Genomic DNA, 25,931 nt, shown 5'->3' on the forward strand with positions numbered 1-25,931 from the left:
GTGTAAGCTTATAGATGTAATATTTTATATTAAAGTATTTGGTGAAGCTCTAAAAAGACATTAGAAATACTAAAATAATATGAATCAAACTTATAATATATTGTTTATTACTGCAAACTCTTGAAAAACATAGTTATTTACACTGTGTACTTATAAAACTATAATCTTAAATCATAAACAATACACTATTGCAAAACTTACCCTACATTAAATTAAAAATTACAATGGCAAGTCATAATGGCAATTAGATGTGTATATAATATATTCTATAAGTTTTAGTTCAACAAAATATTACACCTTGTCCTGTTGTAAATACTATTTACTAAGAACTATTCATTCAGATCTTCCTTTTTTACTTTTTTCTTTCCGCGTTTAGCTGGAATCATGATTTTAGTTTTCCACTCTTCTGTAGAAGCATCTTGCATTTGAATCAATTCTCCCGTATCTAAATTAATAGGGAACACTCCTTCGGGAGTTATCTTCTTTTTAGATGTATCCATATTATGTCTTCTTTTCGTGTGTTTGTTGTAGTTTGACCAATTAGTAAATTTCATTCCACAGAACTCGCAGTCATAAGGTTTATCGCCTGTATGTTGACGTTCATGGTTCTTTAGAATTTGTTTAAATCTAAAAGCTTTATTGCAATATTTACATACATGAGGCATTGAATCAGTGTGTATAATTTTATGTGCATTTAGCTGGTATTGTAGCCGGAAACATCTGCCACATTGCTCACATGAGAATGGTTTTACACCAGAATGCATCTCCACATGTCTTCGCAACATATTCGGAAACATGAAGGATTTATTGCAGATTCTACATACATGGGGTCGCACTTCATTGTGTGCCATTATATGTGATGTCAATGTGCCCTTATTATAAAACATTTTTCCACAGCGCTCACAAGTGTAATCTTTCTTACGATTATTAGCATGTATTTTCTTATGATCACGCAAACTATTTGGAGTTTTATAAACCTTATTACATAGTTGACAAGTCAATTCTTCAATAGTGAGTGGAGCCCCCCTTTTTCTGTTAGGTTTACGTTTTGGTTTATTGGATTCAAACTCTTTTAAATGTTCTTGTAAGGCTTTTTTTGTAAAAATTTCACCACACAGATAGCAAGCTTCTTCTTCTTTTTCAAAGTGAAGTTTCAGATGTGCATTTAAAACCTCCTCATCAATTGATTCATCACAGTATTCACAGCGTTTCCTGAAAACAGTTAATGTAATATTTTATTAATACAAATAAGATTGGTGGTTCTTATCACAGGTACAGAATTGTGGTATTTTAAGATATAACTAATTTAAGTTCTCTTACGGCCTAACTATAATAACAATAATGTATTAGGAAAGAGTTATTACCGGAGTTTCCGTTTATGTTTTCTCACATGAGAGATAAATTGCTGAAAAGTGCTACATTCAAAATCTTTACAGTACACACAAGCAAAAGCATTACACCTCCCATGAGTCATTTGGCTGTGTAGTCTTAATGTCTCTATATTTAAAAATTCAATATTACAACTAGAACAGGTCCAAGGATAATGCTTCCATTTAGTTAATGTTTTTTTGAAACTGTTTTCTTCGGTCGCGTATATGCTAATTTCTGGGATATTTCTAATTGCAGCTTCAATAAACTCTTTGACATTTAATTCAGAATCATCTTTTGGTTCAGGTTTCACTTCAACTTCATCTAATTCGTTGACATTCTCCACTTTAACATCATTGTCTATTAAATCAGTATTAAAATTCTTTTCATCTTCCGAGAAATAAAGCTCAATTTCTGTATTGGGAAACATGCTGTCGAGAACGGTCTGGGCTAACATTACGTTGTTTAGAAACTCATAGGCTTTATTCATAGATTCGTAACATACAAAGCATATCGTTTTAGGTAAATTTTCTTTTAAAATATCAACATATTCAGCATTAAGAAACAAAAGCTTTTTATGTATTTCTTCGAGTTTGTTTTCTTCATTCATATTAAACATTTTTTCACTGTTCTTGGGCTCCGCACAAAACCTACAGTATGTATTATTAATTTCCATTTTAAGAAATCCTAATACTTCAAGCTTTTAAGTTTCATTAGCATTTTATTATAATCACAAATAAATGAATCGGAATATCCCAAACTATTTTATAAATATACATTACAATCGTACTAAAAACATACGAACTAATAATACATGACAATTGACAATAAAAAACTGACATTGAGGTACTTAAGTCGACGTCATATCCAGACGGCCACTGTTAAGATCAGGAATATTCTATCATAGAGTAAAATTCTAAATCTGAAATAAATGATAATTAATTGTATTGAATTATGCCCTCACTATAATGTGTAGTAATATTTTATTTACAAATTTTGTGAATGCTTAATGATGAGGCTTGCCCGTATAGGTGCTGAAAGGTCACTCTTTTATCTTCCTCTATCATGCGTCGCATAGCACTGATGTTATCTTCAGTAGTAGTACTGTTAAAGGCCGTTCTTTGAGATTGCTACGTCCACGTTTAAACTCGTTAAACCAATTGTAAATAGTAGCACGAGATGGGGAGATGGGGCTTCATTAAGAAATGGTAAACATGGCTTTGTTGTTGAGTAAGCCCACAACGAAAGTCATAATAAATCATCGACCGAAAATTTCTCTCGCGTAAGGTTTATTTTCACGTGTAACAAGAGTTTTAAATTTGCCGCCAATTCACAAAAACAAATGAATGCAATATACTACATTAGGTTACCAAAGAGTTCTAAAATTTAAGTTCAAAAAAGTTTTCATTAGCAATATTTCTAACTGGCCTGTTCTAAACATTTTCAGTGTTACCCACGTAACTACTAATATAAACAACGTAAAACAAATGCTTTGTTTCAGAGAGTTGTAAATGAAACCTCATGAGTCATTTGATTGTTTTAAGTAAGAAAACTTACAAATTTTAAATATTACGGATATCTACGTCTTTTCTATGACATATTGTAACCTACCTACCTAGTTTATTAAAAGGCTTGACAACCTACAACAAATTGCCTGCCTACCTATACTACCCTCCTCTTATATACAATTGATATTGTATGAGTTAACTTGTTGGCATAAAGATTAAATGTAAAGTATTTTACGTCATTCTCTGAAATAAAATAAAATAGTCGAAACAAATCTATTGTGTCGTAATAAGGTTATCTTCAGTGCTAAAGACAGTACAGTTTGAGATATTGTATCTCGAATAAAGAAAGCATATCAAAAACCATTGCTACACTCCTATTGACCTGTATGTGATGAACATATTGTTGGAATTGGATAATAGTTCGGAATGGTGGTGAAAATGTGTTCGATGTGTTGAAAATTTCCAAGGTAAATGAACTAAATATTTTCCACTTGTTTAGTTAAATCTGTGTAATTACTAAATTTCGCTTTTCAAGAGTTCGTGAGCGATACTAACTGCATAAAGTTTAAAACAATATATGATAATTTTGAAAAAATAAAATTTTTTTAACATCACATTTATTCTCAATTAAAAGAAATTGTTGAAATATGTCAAATAGTAATTAGTTAACATACGGTCTTTTCTGGAGCTTTAAAATAAAAATGCTTTATATAATATTTTGTGAATAATTTGTAAGAAGTTTTTATAAAAATGTCGTTATGTAGGTGGGAATAAAAATATTTGATAAGTGAATATATTTTATTGAAGATATTATAATAAACAGATAATCCACAACAGGCCAGACTGCTATCGTAAATAAAATATATTCTGGTATAAACAATAAATACTATTTAATTCAAACTACAAAAATACGTGGCAATTGAAACATGAAATTAACGGGTTGAATGTAACACTTTCAACATAGTATATATAAATATAGTTATAAGAAATGGTGATAAATATACAATCAGTTCTAACTTTCTTATTAGCTGGATAATAAATCTGCATCATTTTTTGATAATTAAATTAATTTTGAACGTAATACTAACTGTTTCGTTGCAACAACGACTACAACTTACGGTATACTTTATGTCCCCGATGGCCCAGCCGAAGTTCCACACTTCTTAAAATGGTATATATAAGACAAAACGAAATACGGCGTCTTAAAAGCTTTGATTCGACTTTCATTTAATATTCCACATCATTTAATTAACGATTCCGATGAAACACAACAAAAATATTACGTTCAACTTCTAAACTTTTTTATATATTTAATTATCGGAGCAATGTCGTTGCAATAATTTATAGAATATGTATAAATTTTTACAATTTTAATTAGAACATGACTTTGGAATCACTATTACTATCGAGTATTCAATAGCCGTTAGTTCTAGCAGTATCGGCAAATAAATTTCTTATTACTGGTTTAGCCTCCTTTGGTTGTACCGTTAATTTATAAGCCCTGTGACATAGTTTAATAGCATATACAGCTGACAGTAACGAAATTGCTCCAACGTATATTTAACATACATTAACCACGTTCGCACAACGGACCGACTACGTGTCTAAGTGCGGAAATTGAGTCCACCCTACCTACCACGTACGTAACTAGTCGCATACGATTTAGAAGTAATTTATTAAAACTAAATTCTACTTGATATTTTATAATAAGAGCGAAAATATGTAACATCGTGGTTATATCTACATTACAAGAAACTCACTTGTTGTAATAATACATCATAGTATACGTATCGAAATACCTAAGACTTACTTTAATGGAAGACATATGTGATATTGTTTGTTACGATAATTCTTGGTTGTTCTATGCTAATCTTAAATACAATCATTTCCTAGAAAATTAATTAAATTAAATATATATATCTAGTATATAGTCGGTACTGATTTTTTTTTACAATTTTCAATATTTATTTAATATAAGTATGTCGGTCTAATTAAGATAATCTTTGGTTATTTTACAGTGATTATGAACAACAAAAAATATCTCAGGGCACAGGTCAATGTCTGCATATTTTGTTTAAATATTAAGTTTTATTTACTTTTCGGGTACACACTATCGGAGACCTCCGGCCATTTATGTAAGTTGTAGATTTAAGTTTATTTACATTGACACGTCTTTAAAATATTAATTGTGCAATATATTAGTGAAAATTTACATACATTTTTAATACTATTATTAAACTCTTTGCATAGAATAATTTCAATTACGGTAATTAATTTCATAATTATTTATTTGTCTGCTGATTGTGATACACATGTAAACTAAAACGGAATTGAAGAATTAATAGCAAGGTCCTATTAAGACAGATTGGAGAGTGACTTCATTTCTATTCGAGTTGTGTTTGTAACCAAATGTGTGTATGTGTAACGTTAACATGTGGGATTGGAAGTCTGTCTTAAAGGAATATGATTCTACAGTTTAAGGTAAGTTGTGCTTTTTCCTCTAAGTTTAAATTCTCCCGAGACATAAGCAAGGAGAAAAGCCTTCTAAAATTTTATAGTTAATCCTAACAATAATTTACACTTTTTCGATTTACCCCCGAATCATCTTAAACGCGATCTTATCATTAAAATTCTACAAAAAGACAAATCTACAAACACCAATTCTACTCGTCTACTGATACGAATTTTAAAATTGAAAACTTTAGGGAGTCAACGTAATTTGTTTTAGGACATCATTGTGATACGTCAGGTAATTTTTCATCTCTTTATGAATTTTTAAAACAATTTTCAATATATTAAAATAAAAAGTATGTATATATTTTCTTTAACTACCATTAGATAGAGATGAAAGAACTGCACCCGAGATGGTCTCTTGTCTATAGTCAACCCGACGTCACATTGTGTCCTCATTTAATAATTGACTGGTAGGTTTCAACAAAAAAGAAAAGAAAAGTGACAAAGAAAATTTAATAAACATAATTAACTAAAACTAAAATACAAATTCTTTTTGTATTTAATTCTAATGCTAATTGTGTATTGTCTTTTGCACAGTATCCCTTATGTACAGCTTAAAACTATTTTGAATATATATTCTTATTGATATGTCAAATTAGATATAAAGTGCTAAACATACATTATTATATTAAATTTCTGATTCTCAAAGGAGTGAAAAATCATTAGCTTACGACTAACTTGCCATGTCAACGAAATCTGATCATGTATTAAAATTTATAATTTATATAATTAGCAAAATTACAATTAATTATAACGAAATTGTTCGTTATAGCGTGGCCTCGCTGACACTACCGTTAAAAATATTTCATTTTATCTGAAGTTATCAAATCAACATGTTGCAATAAAATTATAAATAAAATATTAAGATTGATTTTCGTTAAAAACATAAAATAGTTCATCGTTAAAGATTGTTTTAGTAATTTGTTTCTTTAATTTATCCTATCATTATGTTAAAGTGCAGAAGAAGTCAGATCTTTTCGGCAAATGATTGATTGATAACTTCCGCTGTCATTTTGCGTCGTACTGGATTAAAACGGGGTCCTGTCGCAGTTACAAGCAGCTCCACCCTGTCCCTGACGGCATTGCACGTTGCACCAGGCCTGCCAACCTTCACTAGTGTCCAAGCGCACATGTAGAGCGGTGTTTACTTGAAGTGGCTGTGGCAGTGCTGAAGTGTTTTCACATGCCGGACATCCTGTTCTTACAAAGTTGGCTTGTAATATGCGTATCGAAATGCTTACACATTTGCCGTAAAATGTGGGATATTAATACCAGAATCTACAGATTAATTCACTTAAAAACTTTAAATTTCTGCTTACCATTAAGGGTGTAGGCGTCGGTTTCACAGAATGCATGGCAGACCATGGTCCAGTTGGTTAGGTGCTTCATTAGGTCCGAGCACGCGCAAAGTGGCTCCCCTGAGATAAATTATTTTTAGTAGATCTGATAAGACTTTGTTTATTAGTTGAAGCGGTTTTCGTTGATGACTGCGGGATACTAATCAGCTACTTACTGACTAATCATATATTAGAAATAAAAGATCACCAATCAGATGCATATCTCACCACAGGTTATAGCGCCATTGTTTCACACTGTTGCTATTTTAGTTACAACCATTAATAAAATATATTTCTTTATAATCCTATGACTATTTTAGAAAAAAACAGGGATCTCATTTATTAATGTTCTTCTTAATCAGGAATAGGGATATACGTGGATAACACTGAAAATCTTTAGAACTGGCCAGTTATGAAAGAAGAAAATAGCTAGCAGAAATATTGCTTATGAAAACTTTTTTTGAATTTCAATTTTAGAACTCTTTGGTAACCTAATGTAGTATATTGCATTCATTTGTCATTTGTTTTTGTTAATTGGCGGCAAAACTCTTTTTACACGTGAAAATGAACCTATCGCGAGAAAATTTTCGTTCAATGATTTACGATTTATGACTGTCGTTGTGGGCTTACTCAACAACAAAGCTATGATAGGCTGCGATTAGCATTAGCTTAACGAAGCCCCATCTCGTGCCACTATTTACAATTGGTTTAACGAGTTTAAGCGTGGTCGTAGCAATCTCAATGATGATCCGCGTGAAGGACGTCCTTTTACAGTGACTAGTGAAGATAACATCAGTGCTGTGCGACGCATGATAGAGGAAGATAAGAGAGTGACCTATCAACAGATACGGCCAAGTCTAGGCATTGGTATGAGTCACGTTCATGAAATATTACACGAACATTTAGGCGTCAGGAAACCTTGTACCAGATAGATTCCCCATACTTTAACCAACGACCAGAAACACCTTCGTATGGACTGGTGTCGCCATAATTAAGTTCAACGTCGTTGACTCAAATGCGGTATTTGACATCCTCACAGGTGAAGAAAGCTAGATGTATTATTACGAACCCGAAAGCAAAAGACAATCAGTTCAGTGGGTGTTTCCTTTCGAGGATCGGCCAACTAAGGTAAAGAAAGGAAGAAGTCAAGGAAAAAAGATGATTGCCTCATTCTTTGGTCGGAAAAGTCATTTCGCGACAGTTGTTTGAACATGGAAGGACAGTTACTGCAGACTGGTATGTCAATCGCTGTTTTCCTGAAAGAAGATTACTGCCAAAGATTACTTTGAAAAACGATAAAAGTATTGCCCACTTTCTACATAAGGCCGTTTTTCATTTTCTAAACATTTTCAGTGTTACCGAGGTATTAGGTTTAGTTTAACACTTACCGAGCTGATTCTCACATAGGACAGGGCAAACGGCGACTCTGGGCTCCCCAAACTGTTCACTGCTAACGTTTCCACTCTTTAAAGCATACTTTAGTCCCACCGGCATCAGCTCGCTGCAGGTAGATCCGCATGCCTCGCCGCCGAGTCCTATATTATTAATACATTTATATAAATTATGAACAAAAATCGACATTAGAATCTGTAGCATTGCGTACAATGATAAAAGGCTTTCCTCTACTCTATTTGTAATGAGATCGTTCTAAACTGTATGCTTACTTAATGCATATGTCGTCATTTACTGTCGTAATTTAGAATAAGCCTAACGAGCTGAACATTTGTATAATACAGAATATTAGTGACACATATTTTTTTTAAATGTATGCCTTAAGTTACGTACTACTGCTTTATTATATTAACTTATCATATTGGGAATTAAAATATTGGTTTCTTTCGAATTAGATTATACAATATTATTTATTTTTTCCAAAAGTCATGCAATTTTAAAAAATCTTCAAATTACATGTTACAAAGCTTCTGTGCCTGACACACGCCGTCGACTTGGGTCAAAGGCAATCCGGTTTCATTACGTTGTTTTCCTTCACCGTTCGAGCGAATGTTAAATGCGCACTTAGAAAGAAAGTCAATTGTTGCACAGCCGAGAATCGAACCTACAACCTCAGGGATGAGAGTCGCACGCTGGAACCTCTAGGCCGATACTGTTCTTGGTCTTTTTTAGGAATACTATTAGGTTTGAATTTTTATGGAATTTTTTCTTTTATAAATAAGAAGAGTGAATATCGGATTTCTTTACCACTTATACTCTATAATACTCATACATAGGCAAGTTAAATTTAATCTGATTAACCTCTGAATAATACGAAATAACAAAACTTCTTTTTAAACGAAATATTGTGTGACGCTAATATTTTCCTAAAATACCAAAATCTTATATAAGAAAGAAAATAAACACTTACCACGTCCAACAAATCACTTGTCACTATTATATAATATAATCCCAATTTTCTTATTCTGGTAAAAAAGAAAAGAACAAAAAAAAAAGAAAACCTGAATGGCACAGATCCGCACACACGGTCGGTCTCGCGGGAACTGCCGGGATTCTCTGATCCTTACGAAACTGCGTCAAGTATATCCGGTCCAATTCACCCCCGTCGTACTTGAGTTGTACAACCACTTCCGGCTCGCTGATTGGTTGCTTAACGCTAGACTCTGATAGGTCGAATGCGGCCACGCCCAACAGAGACACAGCTAAAAGTCCTAACATCTGAAAGTTTTTTTCATTATTTTTTGCTTTTATAACTCACTAAAAAAATATATGTGTGTCAGATATTTAATATGCCGTTTGGAATATTTCACGGAATATGCTTGTTATTGTACTTAAGATATTGAAGTGCTAATAATCAAAAAAATTCAACATCAACCCAATGTATTTATAATTGCCCTGCTACTTGCTAATTTCATAATGATTTCGTAGCTAATGCTCGTAGAACCAAGCTACGAGTATTAGCTACGAAATGGTACTTTCGCCTTTACCTTTTGTTTCGCTTTTATATGACGTTAAAAGTCCCATAATCTTTGACATAGTTACTAGAAGCCTGTTATAGGTACAATATAAAAATAAGACTGGCATATCTTGTTATTAAATATGGGATGACTTTGTTATTATTACCCTTAAACTAATAATCAAAAGTTGTCTAAGAGCAATCAAAAAAATTCGCGGTTTAGAGACATTTTATAAGATATTACAAACAGCTTTAGTTTACTCTAGAGTCGCAGTGAAAAAAAGTATATAGGATTGTTAATTTTAGTAAAGTTTAACCGCCCTATTAGTGGTGGACTAGAAAAGGTACATTTGTAAATAAAACTTAATCGAGAGATTGAAATAGCTAACTAACACAAACAAGTGTAGTTATAATAAAGAAAAAACCCGTATATGTGAGCTACTTAAATTGTGTAATAGATAATAAATGTTACATGGAAAAGTGACCACTTTTCCGCATTTATTAAGAAAACAATTAATAATTTGAATACAATTGTGTGTTAATCAATACTGTAAGCATCCCGCCATTTTGAAAACAGCCTTCGTTAGAGCAAGACATTGGGTTAAAACGAGACAGGGCATCCGGTATTGATCTGAGGCTTTGTGTACAACCTTATGTACTTGATAGGAGCTTTACATGGGCTACATAGTTGATTAGTATTGAGTGCATCCTAAAGTAGTATAAAACCGTTAATAGTGTTTACTTTTATTATTATAATAAAAATGTGTCTTGTTGCTTGCAATTTACGTATATCCTTCTTAATCTGTAATAATAAATTTTTGGGAAAAGATATAAACTTGTTTGAAACGGGATTTTTTTGACACTTTTCCCGTTACTTGTTCAAATTAAGTATTCATTTATTTAGTACATGAAAACTTATAATAGAGAAATGTATGAACAAATGTATGAACTTTTGTGGTCAACAGTAAATTATAAAATAATTCAGTGTCGCTACAATCTTTGTAGGTCTAGGCCCCAGATTTCTATATCTGTTTCATAATTATATGTCAATCTAATAGGCTAGTAGGTGATCAGCCTTCTGTGCCTGACACACACCATGCCCTTGTTGAGTCTAAGTTGGTTTCGTCACGATATTTTCTTTCACTGTTCGAGCGAATGTTAAATACGCACATAGAAAGAAAGTTGGTGCACAGCGGAGATCGCGAACTGAAGCCACTAGGCCGACACTGTGCTTCTCATACATTTGATGTCTAACATTACATTAGGCTACATAGAAGAAATATATTTTAAAGTATCGTTCAATAACGTCAGTTTAATGAATTTTGATACAGTTCGTTACATTGAAACAAAGAAGCTGACAAAACTTTACACCAATATAACAATAAATATGCTGTTAATTAAAATTACGTCTTACCATATTGCTGGCCAGAAGAAATCTAAATCTATTCGCTGGATTTTATCTAAAAACGTCGATGCATGTAATTGACTATAGATAAATGACCCACAGAGACCTTTTAGAGGAAAAACAAACGGAGTTACTAAATGCACATTAAGAAATTAATTAATTCGTAGAGAATTTGGTACATTTAAATTCAGATAAAATAAATTATAAGTGAGGGATTTATCGCTAACAAGGCACCTTCTAGGCAGTCTTGGTAAGGAAAAAGAACTAAGGGTAAAGGTAAAAAAGTGAAAAATATATATCATTAATATTTCAGAGACGATAACAATTCAACAAGGCAATATACGAATAACTATGTTAGAAATAAGTGAGTTTTCAATAAATTGAATAAAATAACGTATTTTTTTTAAATGTATTATTTTCTATTAAGAAATAAACTTTTATGTATTATTACACGATAAAAGTAGGCTAAGAATAAATTTGCTTTTTTTTATTCCTTTTTTATAGAACCACTTAAAAGTAGCCCATCAGGTAGATCTGTGGCCTAGAACTTAGGCAGCTGGGGTTTGTCAAATCTCCCCTTTCCTAAAAAGGGACTTTATTTGCTTAAAAGGTTTGGCGTCTCCCTCCGGGCCCGGGCGACAACTACTCCGGAAATATCCTCACGATATTTATGGGCGAGTTGGAGCCCGTTAGTCGGCGGGACCTGGGTTTGAGCTATTTATCTTACTGACATATTTGACAATGTTATCTCAGAATTTTTGCAGCTGTGTTTAAGTAACATTTCGGAGAGCCCATGCAGAATGATCGCACCTGGTTCTTTCGAAAGTCGGACAGTCAACAAGTCAATAAACCGCCTCGTCGGCTTTGCTCTAGGTTTCATAGGTTTCTAGTAATAATCTAATTTGAATACAGTATACTCTGTAGAGAATACTCTGTGTTCACTAAATCCAACACTTCAGATCATATCTAGAGCTTTCAACTCGGACAAGCTACTGATAACGTTGATTAACTTCGATCGACTTGTTTTTTGTTGAAATTACTTATCTAGTTTTAGGTTTTTTTGTGTTAAGTTAATTCATATTACCAAAATTCTGTGACACAATTATTTTATAGAATGAGCCAAATTTTAAAATATTTTCTTTTTATTCTTTTAGACTATAAAATACACTGTAATTCAGTTAAATTAAATGGTTTGTTAACTCACGATAAACCTCTTCTATGATCCTATACAAATCCTAGACTTCGGTCACTCATTACAATAGAGTAGTTTTAAAAGAAAATGGCCGATTCTGTGTTATTTACCTTTTACAGTTATTACGAACAAATGATTACTATGACAAATTATTATATGAAATTATAAAGGGTATTTAAAACATATATTTTACGTCAAATTAATGTTATCACACAATGGTCATTATAGTTTTACTTCGAAGATAAATAAAATGATAAGTTTTCCTTGTTTTTTTTTTTTAAGTCATCCATATTGAAACGAAACAATATCATTTTGATGTCGTTATTTTGATCAAAATATTTGAAATGCAAACGAAACAGGCATTTTTAGTAATATTCAGATTCCCATTTTCTTTGAAGAAAGTCATTTTAATACACCATATTTTAAATGAAAATCTTTATCATTTTCTTGCCGTAATTATTATTATTAAGGGTTCTCTAAGAAAATCTTAATGATTAATTAAAAGAATACTGTCGCACGAAGGGTAGGAGTTAGGGCGGGAACCGCCCACGCCCGCCCTCTGACGTCATACGCCCTCCACAGTGGGGGCAAGTATTGAACGGTGATCTTTACTATATTTGAATGCTGTGTTACAAGTCTCCCATAGCTTGCACTCGTGACTTGATATATCCTTAGTATATGTTGTTAAATTAGGATTTTCGAAATCCATTTTTATGTCACTGCCCCAACAATTAAATCTCTTAAGGTGAAGAAAAACATTGCAAGAAAACCTACCTAGAATGCAATAATATTTTTTCGTTAAGCTGTTTATCTTAAAGCTGATGAGAGTTCAAATTATGTATATCTTATGTTGCTCGTATTTCTTGCTTCAAAACGCATTTTTTATTATTATATGTATTATCAAATTATATTATTAGAATAGACAAATGCATGATAAAGGTTAAAAGTTTCCCTTCCCGTTTTAACTCATAAACGAAGGTGTCGACTTTGTTCTGTAATTTTTCAATATATGCTTTCCACTCACAACCATTATTCAATCTATCTTATATTAATAAATTGAAAACGTATTCTATGTATTCGTATATATATTATATCGGATGTATGTACTGAAACTTCACATAAATATATAAAAAGCAAAAGAAAAATATGATTAATTAGTTTAGTTTACAAGATTTTATGTAGTTTATGCTATAAGTTTTTGTTTTGTACTAAGCAATGTTTAAGTAATAGGATCAGTTATCTGATCAATAAATAAATAAATAAACTTTTCTTAGTGAAGTGATTTATAAGTAAATATAAACTTCTTTTGTGTATTACTAAGATAATATTAAAACCATTGACAATTTGATTTCTTGTAAATAAATAAACGATCTCCGAAAGATTTTTTGTCAATGATTTAAATAATTTATAGTTTTAGTAGTAGTAGTAGTATATACCTACTTAAATTTTATACAGCGTAATAATTCCAATACTGTTAACCTTTTGGGGTTGTGACAGCCATTTTAAGTATATCAAGGAATGAGAAGGTTGGATATTGGAGTCCTCTATTAATATTTAGTATATTGATCACATTTTATTATAAAACTGCATATTTTGTTATTCTGTATTCCCTAAACAATTATTTGCACTATAAAACTGGACTCCTACTAACATCGAGTATATATTTGCTATTTTTAACGTGTTAAAGATCTTCTTTATTTCATTTCTTCTTACGTGCTGCTGACTTACCTATCATAAATACACGTCTCACTCATATCATTTAAAATACTTAATTTAGAATTTTTTCTGTTTCTGATGCTAATTTAGAAATTTAAAATTTCTCTATGTCCAAGAGGTTTTATTATTATTATATTTAATTATACAACCAAACAATATTTAAAACAAACTTATAGATTACTCGGTCAAAAAATACTCGTAAATACCATACCATTTATTTTCCACTTTTCCCAAACTTGTCACAAATACTTCCAATTCTGCTGCAGAAGGGTTAACCAGGGATCATAAGCGTTCTACCCCTATAACATTAAGTGCAAATTTGATTTCCTTTGAATATTGGAGTTACAAGGCAATCTGCAGTCTAAATCGGCAACTAATTACGCATATCTAAAAACTAAATAACAGGAAATGACCTGAGAATTATTCCTTATTTACCTAATCTACTTATTTGAATACAGGGGAATACCCCAGAAGAGCTACTTTTCATAAACACAATATCAGTTCCTTGGTTTAACCGCAGTCCATCTCGTGCTTCTTGCGTCCAACTTCGAACACGAAACAACCATTGTTCCTTGACAACTCCATCCCACCAACGCCACCACGTTGTACTGGATTTTATCACCAGTTTGTGAGTTCCGTAAGGACCTTGAGGTTTTGTCGTCCGTCATTCGGTACACATGTCCCAACCACTTGAGCCTGTTGCATTTAATATATTGGCTTCATCAGGGATATTATAAAGTTCTTAATACAAGCGAATACGCTAAACACCGCCATCGCAAACAGGGACAAACATTCTTGAAAGAATCTTCTGCTCGTAAATAAGGAGAGTAAGCTCGTCCATGCTAATGGCCCATGTTACTGAACCATAAGTAAGCACTGGTTACAGAAGACTTTTGTACAGAACAAGCTTGGTACTTTTTCTGAGAAGTCGCGATATGAAGTAGAAGAAGAAGCCAAAGAAGTGTTTACCTGTAATGTTTTTTAATATGCGTATAGCTTACAAATTGGTATTATTACTTTTGCAGCAGACATTATGTGTAAGGTATTATTAATAATATATGTTTAAATTATTATTCAGAGTAGTGTCGGCCTAATGGTATCAGCGTGAAAATTTCACACAATTTCGGCCTTGCTTGCACAAGGACTATCTGGCCGCATAAAAATCTCGCTCGTACGGCGAAGGAAGACATCCAGAGGAAACCGGTATGTATACCCCGAAGGCTGATCACCTAATTGCCTATTAGAAATAAGTCAATATATAACTCATACAGGTATGTAAAGTTCAGCCCCAGGCCTCAATAGTAGCCATACTGGTATATTTATATAACAATTAATCTCTGACATTTCTTTGTTCTCATTTGGTTTAAAATATATAATTTGTACTTTACACTGGGGCTCAGCTAAATTAAATTAAACGAAAGGAGAAATCAATCCTAAGACAAAGGTTCTTCAGTTCATTGTTGAATAGAGCACTTTCGCTATTCCAAACCAGCGAATTGGATAACAATTTCAATAAAACACAATGCAATAATTGTAGACAACGCCTGACATGTTTGAGATTGGGGCCATCTTCTTGAAAAATATCAGACATCTAATATTAGAATCTCATCGACCAAACGGGTTGACCTGGATTCCCTCCACTTCCCATCCCATTCCCCCTTTCACCTTTCAACCTTTGGAGCACGCATGCGTGCTATATAAGCCCTGGACATCCTCCCAATATTCCCAGTCATCTTCCAGCATCCCGCCCCAACAGCTGCACAGCTGGTAATAATATAAAATATCTATAATTCCACATATATGAAAAATATTAAATTCTTTTACAATTTCATTAACGATCCCTTTTGCCACATAGTCATCAGATTTTCCACAAAAAATATATCATATAAGTAGTGAATTCGGTTTAAACAGGTATGTAATTATTTCCTTTAATTACGAATAGACATTTAGAAGTAGTTTTGTGCCATACATGTCCTTATTTCTATCCTCATTTTGACCTCTCGACCTTATTGTATAGATTTTCTTTGAGCATGCGCAGTACTTAGCGCAAATTTAAAAAGTAACGTCCAAATTTATCCCTGACGGGCTATGATTTTCTGACCACATTGCTGGGAGAAAAAGCTTTTTGCCACTGTTATAAGCGGCCAATCCTTTTCACCAAAGAGGTTATAATTAACAAACCTTTTTTCTTGTTTACAGAATAAAAAGAGGCTAGCAATGTCCAAGCTAACTCTGGACGGCTTTTTTTCGTACTGCAAACAAATAGCAGAACACATCCAGTTGGTTCGTTCATATTCTAGTCGCCATTTTTGTCGCCATATTAGCTGCCATATTGATTTGCTACCCGCCATCTTGACCAGCTTTGCATGAGCTTTTTTTTACTTTTAATCCTAAAGTTATTTTATTAAATAATATCGAGTTGTGATTCTAAAATGATTAGTAACAAATAGAGATGCAACTTCACAGATATTTTAAAATCTGCAATTTTCCTAATAATTATTTCTTTTCCTTTCATTGTTTTATAATTGGACTCTCGTGTTTACGGATAATTTTTTTTTCTTTTAGAAGTTAATAACTCAACATTCGAGAATTTTATTTTTTTATAACGTACTAAAATGAATAGCTCTCAAGAATTGCAATGCTTTCGCCAAATTCTGCAAACTTTTACCTCTAATATTTAAAAAAAGTACAGTCATCACAAGACTAATGTAACCTTTCATATTAAAGCGAAAATGCTTTGGGGCACAGGTTCTTGGCAATCGTTTGATATAGTATCAGATAAAAATTACTTTCAATACAAATATGTTTGTTTGTCTACAGGGCGACAGAATGGCATCACTATCCGGTATGGGCACACCAAAACTCACTTCAGGCGTTGGCAACCTGTATTATGACTGTAAGTAATAGTTTTTAGACAATATAATTTTTGTATAAAAAACTTATTCCAAGTTGTATTTTTAAGAATGATCAAAGTTAAATATAGTAGTCTTAACACCTTGCTACTCTCAAATAGACACCACCAGTACCCATTCATACCCTAGTTCACCGAAAAAGCATTCTCAGAGGATTCAGCAAGCTAATCTTAATAGATTTAGGAAAATTGTAAATTATTATTGCTTCGTATTAATCTAGATATTATACAGTTCTTGATTCAATGATAGTTATTTTTTACAAAATTATGAGAAGAGACTCAGACCAAATTCTAAAAAAGAATCACAATTTCTCGGTGTTCAATTTCCTTGTTGCGCTCCGACGGCACGTAGAGAGCGGTGAAATTTGATACCACATCCGGTCTGAGCGTCCGGATACTCTCCGACATTAGGTTATGCCTTCTCGCTTTAGCTATTTAAAATAGTAGAAAGCAATCCTATGGATAACACTAGAAATGTAAATCTATATAAGGATTTAATACAAATATTGTTTAATTAAGTGATAACGTTAAGTAATAGAAATAATAAACACTGTCCTTGAAAAAAAGGACTGGCAGGCATAGCCCATAATAATAATAAAAAAAGCTATCGAATCTTTTTTGTTATTAAGTTTAAAAAAGGCATATTAAAACATTGTCTTGTGTCTCGGATTGTGTTTTTTATAGCAAAAATGAATATGTAAATAAATTATACATATCCATTTGGGTATGGGAAAAAGTGTCAGCAAGCCGCGTGACCGGAATTCTTTCTGACGTGTAGATGCAAACGAGACAAACAAGATTTTCACCAATTTTTGGCTTGATTCCCTATGGAACTATGGAAGAAATATGACTTCACCATTTGAAGACATTTGGTCTATGACTTGGAAGGGACCTTCATCTTCAAATCCAAACAAATTGAAGGCGAATCCATTCACCAGTAAGATCGTGGGCTGTTTTATCGTATGACCTTGTACGCAGGACACGTTGCAAGCTACGGCGTGGCCAACTAACTTAATTTCCGACAGCTTTATCAGAGTTGACTTTGGTAGAGATGTGGGTTGGTCTCTCTGCATCTTCTACAGAATTTACTATGGAGAGAGTTGAGATGAATTTTCTGGAGTAATTATTGCAGCGGAAGTCGAGGCTGTTCGAAATACATAATTTCAATTTAATAATTCTCGGCCGACCGTCACATTTATTAGTTGAGTCATTGTTGAAATTTACTCGGGTTGCGTTAGACACATTTTTATTTTGATATATACTTTTTGTTAATTATAATTGATATGTATAGTTACGTCCACTATTTAGAATTTTATAGTGAGTGTATGAGTGCGTTTTTGAGAACTATCGGTAACCATCCCAAACTAATAGAATTTCTCCAAATCCTTACGGCTGATAATATTGTGTGCCTTTCTAAAAAGGGAACTACAGCTTTATAGAAAAGATCTACAAAGTGTATAAAGCTGAAAAGCTACCTCGACAAATAAAATAACATTTAGTAAAAGATAATGCCGTCATACTCATTGTCGCTTTTTATTGAACACACCTAATACACAACCTATATACATTTATACATACATTTTCTACTTCTCTAAAATAATCTCTTTTGTTTATGCTATGCTGTACATATTGAAATAAAACGATTATAAGGATTACAAACGTGATAAGATGGCATTATTTAACGGTACGGTATGTATGCAACGTACTACTTTAATAATTTTTATTAAAATAAGTCATATAATGTTGACGCTCCTTGAAATTTTAAAGTAGATTCATCAGTAATAAATAAGCATAAAGTAAAATCCCTTAATACCATAGACAAACAACCGCAATCTCGCGGAATGGTCGTAAAAAAACAATCACTGTCTATGCTCGATGGGGCAGGCGGGAAACGTAATCCCAAAATATATTACCATAGACTACACACAGACTGGGGTAGTTTAAATTTTCCTTATTACCTTTCTGTAAACATAGAGCAGAGTCGTCCTAGTGGTTTGACCGTTCGCATTTCAATCCTGGGGTCATGCGTTAGAATGACTGTGCACTAATGGGTTTTTCCTACCTGTCTTAGGCCCAAAAATCGACGGGATATTTCAGGCTCAGAAGGCAGATTACCTACTTGCCTATAAAATTAATAATTCGTGTAAAAATTGATAGTACAATTGTCTCATTCAAAAGGTATTGAATGTAATATTCGTTACATTATTTATGACAGACTCAATGTTTTACTACTTCACATTTCCCATAGAGGAAAATCGTGAAAAGGGCGTAAAAATCTATTACTTCTGCTAAATCCACATCAGTCTATCAACCCGGATCAAACGAATGGGTATTTAAGACCGGCCTTATGCCTTCTGATGAGGGATAAGTCTACTCTGAAATATAACTAATTGTACTCGTATCAAATAGGATAAATTGTGAACATTGAGTTTGTATGGGCTCTAAAAAATCCTTTTTAATTTAGTTTCTATAATGTTACATATATTATATTTATGAAGCCTCTGTCGATTATTTACAGTAAAATTTTGTAGCTTTCTTTGAGGATATATAATTTAAAATACTATTCAGAGAATTTAATTAAAATTCCGAATATATTTTTCTAACCCTAGCGCAGCTGTTTCGTAAGCGAACCTAATCGACCGCTCGAGGGTTGTGAATGAAATTCCAGAAATACTTTGGGTATCTAAGCATACCTATTTGTTGTCCGTGTCTATTGCAAACAGGTCTTATACGTTTAACACTTTGTACTTCTTTAATTCGACGAATAGCGATTTCCAGTTACATTAAGTTAATTTCCAGTTACATATAATATTTATCTTAATAACGTAACGTAACTAATGATACGTTAGTCGAAATTCGAAGTGGGTCGTAAATTTGAATGCAGATTAGACGTAGACGCACAAGAGATAATACGTTTTGTCCTAGATAACAAAACTTTTTTCTCGTAACTTTTATTTTTAACAAGTTACAATAAGTTAAACTTCTAAACTATATCATAATAAATCAAACCAATTACTCTAAGATGGCAGCATATAAAAAATGTTCTAATTTGATATACCCTGAGCATCCCTGAATGTTGTAATCCAAACCAAGTCACAATACAGCAATTTGACAAACTCAATCATATACAAAAATCACAATACCGGTTAATTTCTTACAAAGTTCTCATTGGCAGTCGGGCAGCGCGCGCGGCGTGTGTTTGACAGCCGAGTGATAGTATTACGCGAGGATTATTCCGAGGGCCGCAATACCCCTATGGAGTAAGAGGGTTACACTTAGGATTGTGTGAAGTGAATTTTGTTGTACTCAGTGTTAATGTATGAATATGCTAACTGTGGGAAAGTGAATATAAAGATGTTTATACTTTAAAAAGTTTTCACAAAGCCTTATTTTATTTTGGCACAACCTGGTCAGGTAACTCAAATTCAAAACCTATGGGGGCTAAGTTCAAGAAAATTAACACTCAAAAAGAAAAACGATAGACGATTCGAGCGTAAGACAGGAAAAGGATTGATTCACTGGAGGAAGTGTTGAAAAAAAAATGTTTAATCATAATCTAAAAGGGAACATAAGAGTGGTTAAAGACTTGTGATTAAAAGTAACGATGACGTGAAGGGTTGGTGGCAATCATTTTCTGATTTATCCGGATTTGCAGTTTATGTACCAACCACCAAAAAGTATCTAATAAATGTCCTATAAATAACATCCCTTTGCCAAACCAATCACGGTATATAACGGTAATATTTTTAATTATAATTTGGTGAATGCTTACACAGCATGGTGCCAAATACAATTGATTATACAATTGAATATGTGTGCTAGTTGAGATAGTACATATATCGAAATGAGACCATAAAAACATAGACCGTAATGTACGCTTACCCCAGCCTTCACATTCCTGGACATAGGGTGGATATTAAAAGCAGTGACTTTTTAATCACAGGGGGCCATTCGACCCAGCGAACATTGCCGAGTTGAAAAACGTATTGTTCCGGGACACAATGCGCTTTTTTAAAATGTGTATGCAAAGAACATTTTAAATGTACGACTAGAATAATACTGTTAGGATTTCTAATGTAAGTAGTTAATACAAGGATTCCTTAAATTAAACAATTACCCTCTGGTAAACCCCTCTCAAACCTTTGAAATTTGAAAAAAAACCTGATAGTTAAAATAGAGCATTGTTGGCCTAGTGGCTACAGCGTGCGACTCTGATCCCTAAGGTCGTAGGTTCGATGTATGCACCAATAAACTTTCTTTCTATGTGTGAATTTAACATTCGCTCCGGACGGTGAAGTAAAACATCGTGAGCTTGCTTTAGACCTAAAAAGTCGACATCGGCAAATTATCATGAAACATATACATAAATCTGAGGCCCAGACCTAAAAAGGTTGTAGTGCTACTGTTTTTTTTTTAATAATTAAAATAAATCAACGGTATTTTATTATCCTAAGTACTTATACATAGTATTAGAACAATCAATATCATGAATCTTTTGTTTCAGCGATCCTTCCGTATCGCGAAGACGCGAGCCCACAGACACGAGAGTTCCTAGCGCGAGTGGTGGACGTGCTTCTCGATTACATACAGCAAGTTAATGACAGGAACGAAAAGGTATTGAATTCTTCTTCCGTGAGGATAAAAATGGAATCGTATGAGAATATTTATTGTAGAATTCTTCACTGACAATATTTACATTGGCATTAATATTTCGCTCAAACAGATCTTGGAGTTCAAAATGCCGGAGGAGATGCAAAAGATGGTAGATCTGCAACTGCCGGAGAATCCACTGCCTCTCAAGCAACTGCTGGAAGACTGCAAGATCACCCTAAAACATCAAGTTAAAACTGGTAAGTCTTGATTTATTTCTTTAAAACATATTAATTGTTTCTGTTTCTATATTTGAGATTTTTTCTAAAAAGAATTTATTTTTTAAAATTTTATAGTGCAATAAAGTAAAAAGAAATCTTCACAGATTACTGTTATCACTAGCAATGTTGACCTTTTGGTCAAGAGTGCTTCAAACTCCTGGTTTAAACGTTCAAATAGTTAGGTCAACTAGTAATTACGCAAAGAGTTGTATTGCCACTGCATTGCTGTTTGTGTATAATATACAGTAAAAGCAATTTCTTGGTTACACGTTAGGATATGTTCGAATTAATCGAAGAATAACATTTAATTGACATGCGAATGTCAGCAATCGCGTTGCTTTTTTTTATATATATAAAGGAATATTCTGATGGCCGCATAGAAATTTATTTGAGGTACAGCATCCTCTCGTAATCTTGATCATTTCGCGTGGCTGCAACAGGAGCAAGTCGGGGCAATCATTCCGATACATTTGTACATTTAATTGAATTGTTTGCTAGAGGGTCGCTCGATGTAGGGGCTCAATGTGTCCATCAAATGCGATTTAGTGTCTGCCTCAACTTGTTTTATTGCGAGAATAAGGGAGTTTTATCTTTTATAAGAAAGATTTTTTTCTAAAATATTATTATTCAGTAATTAGACAATGATTTATAATAATTTGTTACCATTACACATCATCCAAAGATCGTTGAATGGATGTTTTGTTAGGGTTTGTTTCTAAATTAATGTGGTGTGGTTGATTTGTATTTTACGTAAGGGATTTAAAACGTATACATTGTTATATATTACAAGTGCCGCAGACATATACAAAGTCTCCAAAAACAAAGTATGCGCCATATAATAAACTAACTTCCTTATCCTCGTAAGTATGTTCTATGTTCTAGGATTCCATCCTAAATATACATATCTAGTGTACCATTAGGCAGCTCCGACATCGCTCGCGCTTTTAAAACTCATCAAACGCCAGACACCCGCACCCCGTATTCGCTCGACGAAGCAAATGATTTGACAATGCAAGGGACGCATGGGTTCTTTTGTAGAAGAACTCTTCAATGTTCTTTATGTTTTAAAGTTTTTCTATAAGGATTAGGAGATTGGAATAAGAATCCATCATGTTAAATATATGGATCTTCTAAACATCTTGTGTTACTCCTATCTTGTTCAGACCAATTTATCGACTATATTGATAAGTTGTTAACGAATGCGGTATGAAATCAGGATCATGTTTTCATGATGATGAAGTGAAATGTATTAAAACTCATGCATTTCCTGATGCTTAGCCGGTTTTTTTAGGTTACATTAAGAATAAGTCTACTAGTGAATATTTAGTTCTTACGTTCTAAACGTAAATGTCAATTAATAGCAAAGTTGGCTAATTAATTATCGGCGTGTGCCGGGGCTCAAGGGGTGCCCCTCAAATAAAAACAATGGCTAAGCCGCTGTAAAAGCCACCTGATTTAGTGGCTAAAGTGCCCTTATATTACGCAAATCATTGGATTATGGAAACGTTGGTGGCTATGATTTATGGATATTTTGAGACTGAATTAAAATCCATTAGTTTGTAACTACATCAGCACGTTTTATTTATCGAACAATTAGTAAATTTCGAGTCATTTTAAGAATATTTTATGTGTCAACCAAAGCTGAACGGAACATAAAAAGTCTGTTGATTTTATATAAAACATTTTTATTAAATTTATTAATAACGCATTACAATGCTTTCTTTGTTATCGTACGCTGAAATATTTAGTCCAGTGAAAATCAAAATCACAGTTACTTATCTGCATTCTATAGTTGATAGATCCCCTGTCCGACACAGATCAGGATTATGGATCGTTTCAAGCCATTGTGTGCAGATAACAGCGTCTCTGGCATTGTTGTGGAGATTTTATATTACCCAATTTTCAATAAGCACTAAAAATTTTACCAACCTTATTTCTTGAGACGGGTACACGCGTGTATATATATATATATATATCATCATCATCATCACTGTGAACTGATTTTGATTATGTTCATCGGTGTAAGTTTTCAATGAAATCATTTTTAATTCTTAACTTAAATATACTTTTAGTATCTGAAAATGGGTTTTTAAATTAGATTACAAATATTTGTAATATTTGGTATTGTAATACTGTTCCAATGTTGCGCGACCTTAATCGCTTGCATTTATTCCGATAAAATACATTTTAAAGTGTGTGATATCGAATAATTAGTTGTTCACTTTTGATTTAGGCCCAAATTATATATTTTTTTATAATTATTTTATTTTTTGCTTTGGAGGGTGAGGAAGCTGTTATTGTTTTCATTACAATTATATACTTAGTATTTTTGATAGGAAATTAAAATTTTAAGGTAACCGGTTTTTATTGTGAGGAGTAAAAACATAAATCTTTTACTCGTTGTAAATTGTAGTTTACGTTTGTAAAATTATTTGCTTCGTAAAATATGCAGTGGAAACCCTTTAATCCAATACAAATAAATCTATTGTTAGGAAAACAAACAAAAACGGATCGCGGCCACAATGACGACTGATTGCTGTCAGTTGTCACTTTGAGAAGCACGTGCCGCGGGGAAATTATAACCTCAAAATCACCCCTTACGGATCGTAGCACTATTTTCCCTTAGCTAACTGTATCATTTGTGTTTGTATAGAACCTTCTGTTTTCAAACCATGAAATCTTTTTAATTACCACTGACGCAACGTTTACTAGTGGGCAGTAACTGTATGTTAAATTACGAAATCATAATTATATGTGAAATAATGCGTCGAAAGAAAACTGCTAAACGTAAACGCTGTAAAGTACGCGAAACGTCGGAAAAAATTAAAATTATGTAAAATAATCATAAGTTTATAATATAATAAAATCATAGCTTCGATCCGATAAAAAAGTGTTTTCTTTAAATGTGTAAAAGCTATGTTAACAAAAAACAGTAGAATGTGGCAACATTATTAAAAGACAAAAGTTACATAAAATAGTTTTGCGTAGCCTTGGAAGTCGTAAATATTATTTTGGTTGACTGTATACAGAGTTTGGACTCTTGGGGGTTTGCAAGGAGAGATAAGTGGGCTTCATGTTTGAGGGTGCTTGCCGCTCCGATGTTTTATCTGTCCATTATTTATAATCTGTGGCGATGACATTATCAATAGGCTGTAGTTGAAAAAATGACAGAAAAATAGGGTTTGTCGAAGTAGACAGAAACCCTCAACTAAACCTGAGTAAGATGTTTCAGTATCAGTTTCAAAATATTATTTATACAAGTTTAACAAGAATTTTTGGAGTTCATGCACTTATTTCATAAAATGATTATATTACCCGCGAAAAAACTTTCGTCAATACATAACAGTTTCCTTAAAACTTTAATTTACTATCAATTGTAGTAATTATATAATTGTAATGGAAACAATAAAAGCTTCCTCGCCCTCAAAGCGAGCTGTATAAACAAATCAAGCAAGTAATTTGGGCAAATAGCATCGTGAGTGCTGCCCTCTGAAATACAGATTAAGCCAGAATTACACCGCACCTGACTGCACAAGAATTAATTCTGGCCCCATCTGGATTTCGAGGGGCTTATATTAAATTCCTAGTGATGTATTAATATTATTTTTACCCTGGCAGCCCTAAGAGGGATCGTTAAAGGACTGTAGTCTGTAAATCCTTGAAATAGAGACCTCTTTCTCCTAAATGACACTCAATACATAAACTAAATGTTTGGATATATTTGGAGTATCTAAAATTAATGTTCTTCCTGAAATCTATCAACTATCGGATTCCTATACCTTGCATATTCCTATGCAGGGTTCTATTATCTACGAACAGAACAATTTATTTTAGTTACATTTATTATTAGTTAATATTTCCGATTGAAAGGTGTGGTCACCTGAAACATCTTTTTTAGATATATACTTATATAGATACAATTTTAAATAATTTACGAATGAGAGGTTCAAATTAAAAACCTAGTTTCTTCGCGAAAGGAATGAAACGTAAAATTATGATAGCTTTTTCAATAAAATTAATCTTCCCATCTAAACGAGGCACTATCTGCCGGATATTAAGTAACGCCGCGCGCCATAACTAGCTTATGATAAAAAGTGCAAAGGGTCGTATGAACCCCGGTCGTCCCGTGGGGCGGTTTATCACGCGCCGCAGATGGGGGTTGACAAACAAAATGAAATCGAAATCACTGGGATTCAAAATT

The 25,931-nt window shown here is 32.9% G+C and overlaps 3 protein-coding genes across 10 annotated transcripts in view; 1 reads left to right on the forward strand and 2 right to left on the reverse strand.

The window, feature by feature from the left end:
- Positions 1-89: 89 nt before the first annotated feature.
- On the reverse strand, positions 90-2,148 carry LOC123717509 (zinc finger protein 626-like). The gene is made up of 2 exons (XM_045673529.1): positions 1,365-2,148; positions 90-1,212 (listed from the first exon to the last, which is right to left on the reverse strand). Exons 1-2 carry the CDS (start codon positions 2,042-2,044, stop codon positions 330-332), a joined length of 1,563 nt encoding a protein of 520 aa, XP_045529485.1. The 5' UTR covers positions 2,045-2,148; the 3' UTR covers positions 90-329.
- Positions 2,149-3,064: 916 nt separating this feature from the next.
- Positions 3,065-25,931, forward strand: part of LOC123717583 (glutamate decarboxylase) — a 33,707-nt gene continuing 10,840 nt past the window's right edge. The window contains exons 1-8 of one of the 8 annotated variants that reach the window (XM_045673668.1): positions 3,065-3,343; positions 4,895-5,011; positions 5,241-5,357; positions 15,027-15,151; positions 16,148-16,231; positions 16,769-16,844; positions 21,364-21,473; positions 21,583-21,709. In XM_045673668.1, the coding sequence (XP_045529624.1) occupies positions 16,166-16,231; positions 16,769-16,844; positions 21,364-21,473; positions 21,583-21,709 (379 nt within the window). In that variant the 5' untranslated portion in view covers positions 3,065-3,343; positions 4,895-5,011; positions 5,241-5,357; positions 15,027-15,151; positions 16,148-16,165. Of the gene's footprint in view, positions 3,344-4,858; positions 5,012-5,240; positions 5,358-15,026; positions 15,152-15,690; positions 15,716-15,743; positions 15,860-16,147; positions 16,232-16,768; positions 16,845-21,363; positions 21,474-21,582; positions 21,710-25,931 lie in introns of those variants that run through there. The other 7 variants (XM_045673667.1, XM_045673672.1, XM_045673670.1 and 4 more) reach the window with 7 other exon arrangements.
- On the reverse strand, positions 5,647-9,397 carry LOC123717414. The gene is made up of 4 exons (XM_045673399.1): positions 9,181-9,397; positions 8,116-8,262; positions 6,710-6,808; positions 5,647-6,585 (listed from the first exon to the last, which is right to left on the reverse strand). The coding sequence occupies exons 1-4, from the start codon at positions 9,395-9,397 to the stop codon at positions 6,419-6,421; spliced, it is 630 nt and encodes a 209-aa protein (XP_045529355.1). The 3' UTR covers positions 5,647-6,418.

The sequence above is a fragment of the Pieris brassicae genome, chromosome 12 (assembly GCF_905147105.1).
Source record: "Pieris brassicae chromosome 12, ilPieBrab1.1, whole genome shotgun sequence".
NCBI lineage: Eukaryota > Metazoa > Arthropoda > Insecta > Lepidoptera > Pieridae > Pieris > Pieris brassicae.

What these genes read in the sequence shown, in the direction of transcription:
- LOC123717509 (XM_045673529.1), bottom strand. Translation starts at nt 2,044, where the DNA reads ATGGAAATTAATAATACATACTGTAGGTTTTGTGCGGAGCCCAAGAAC. An exon ending in AAACATAAACGGAAACTCCG is followed by an intron (nt 1,213 to 1,364) that starts GTAATAACTCTT and finishes AACTGTTTTCAG; the next exon opens with GAAACGCTGTGAATACTGTG.
- LOC123717414 (XM_045673399.1), bottom strand. Translation starts at nt 9,397, where the DNA reads ATGTTAGGACTTTTAGCTGTGTCTCTGTTGGGCGTGGCCGCATTCGAC. An exon ending in TGCGGATCTGTGCCATTCAG is followed by an intron (nt 8,263 to 9,180) that starts GTTTTCTTTTTT and finishes TTAATAATATAG; the next exon opens with GACTCGGCGGCGAGGCATGC. An exon ending in CGACGCCTACACCCTTAATG is followed by an intron (nt 6,586 to 6,709) that starts GTAAGCAGAAAT and finishes TTGTAAGAACAG; the next exon opens with GATGTCCGGCATGTGAAAAC.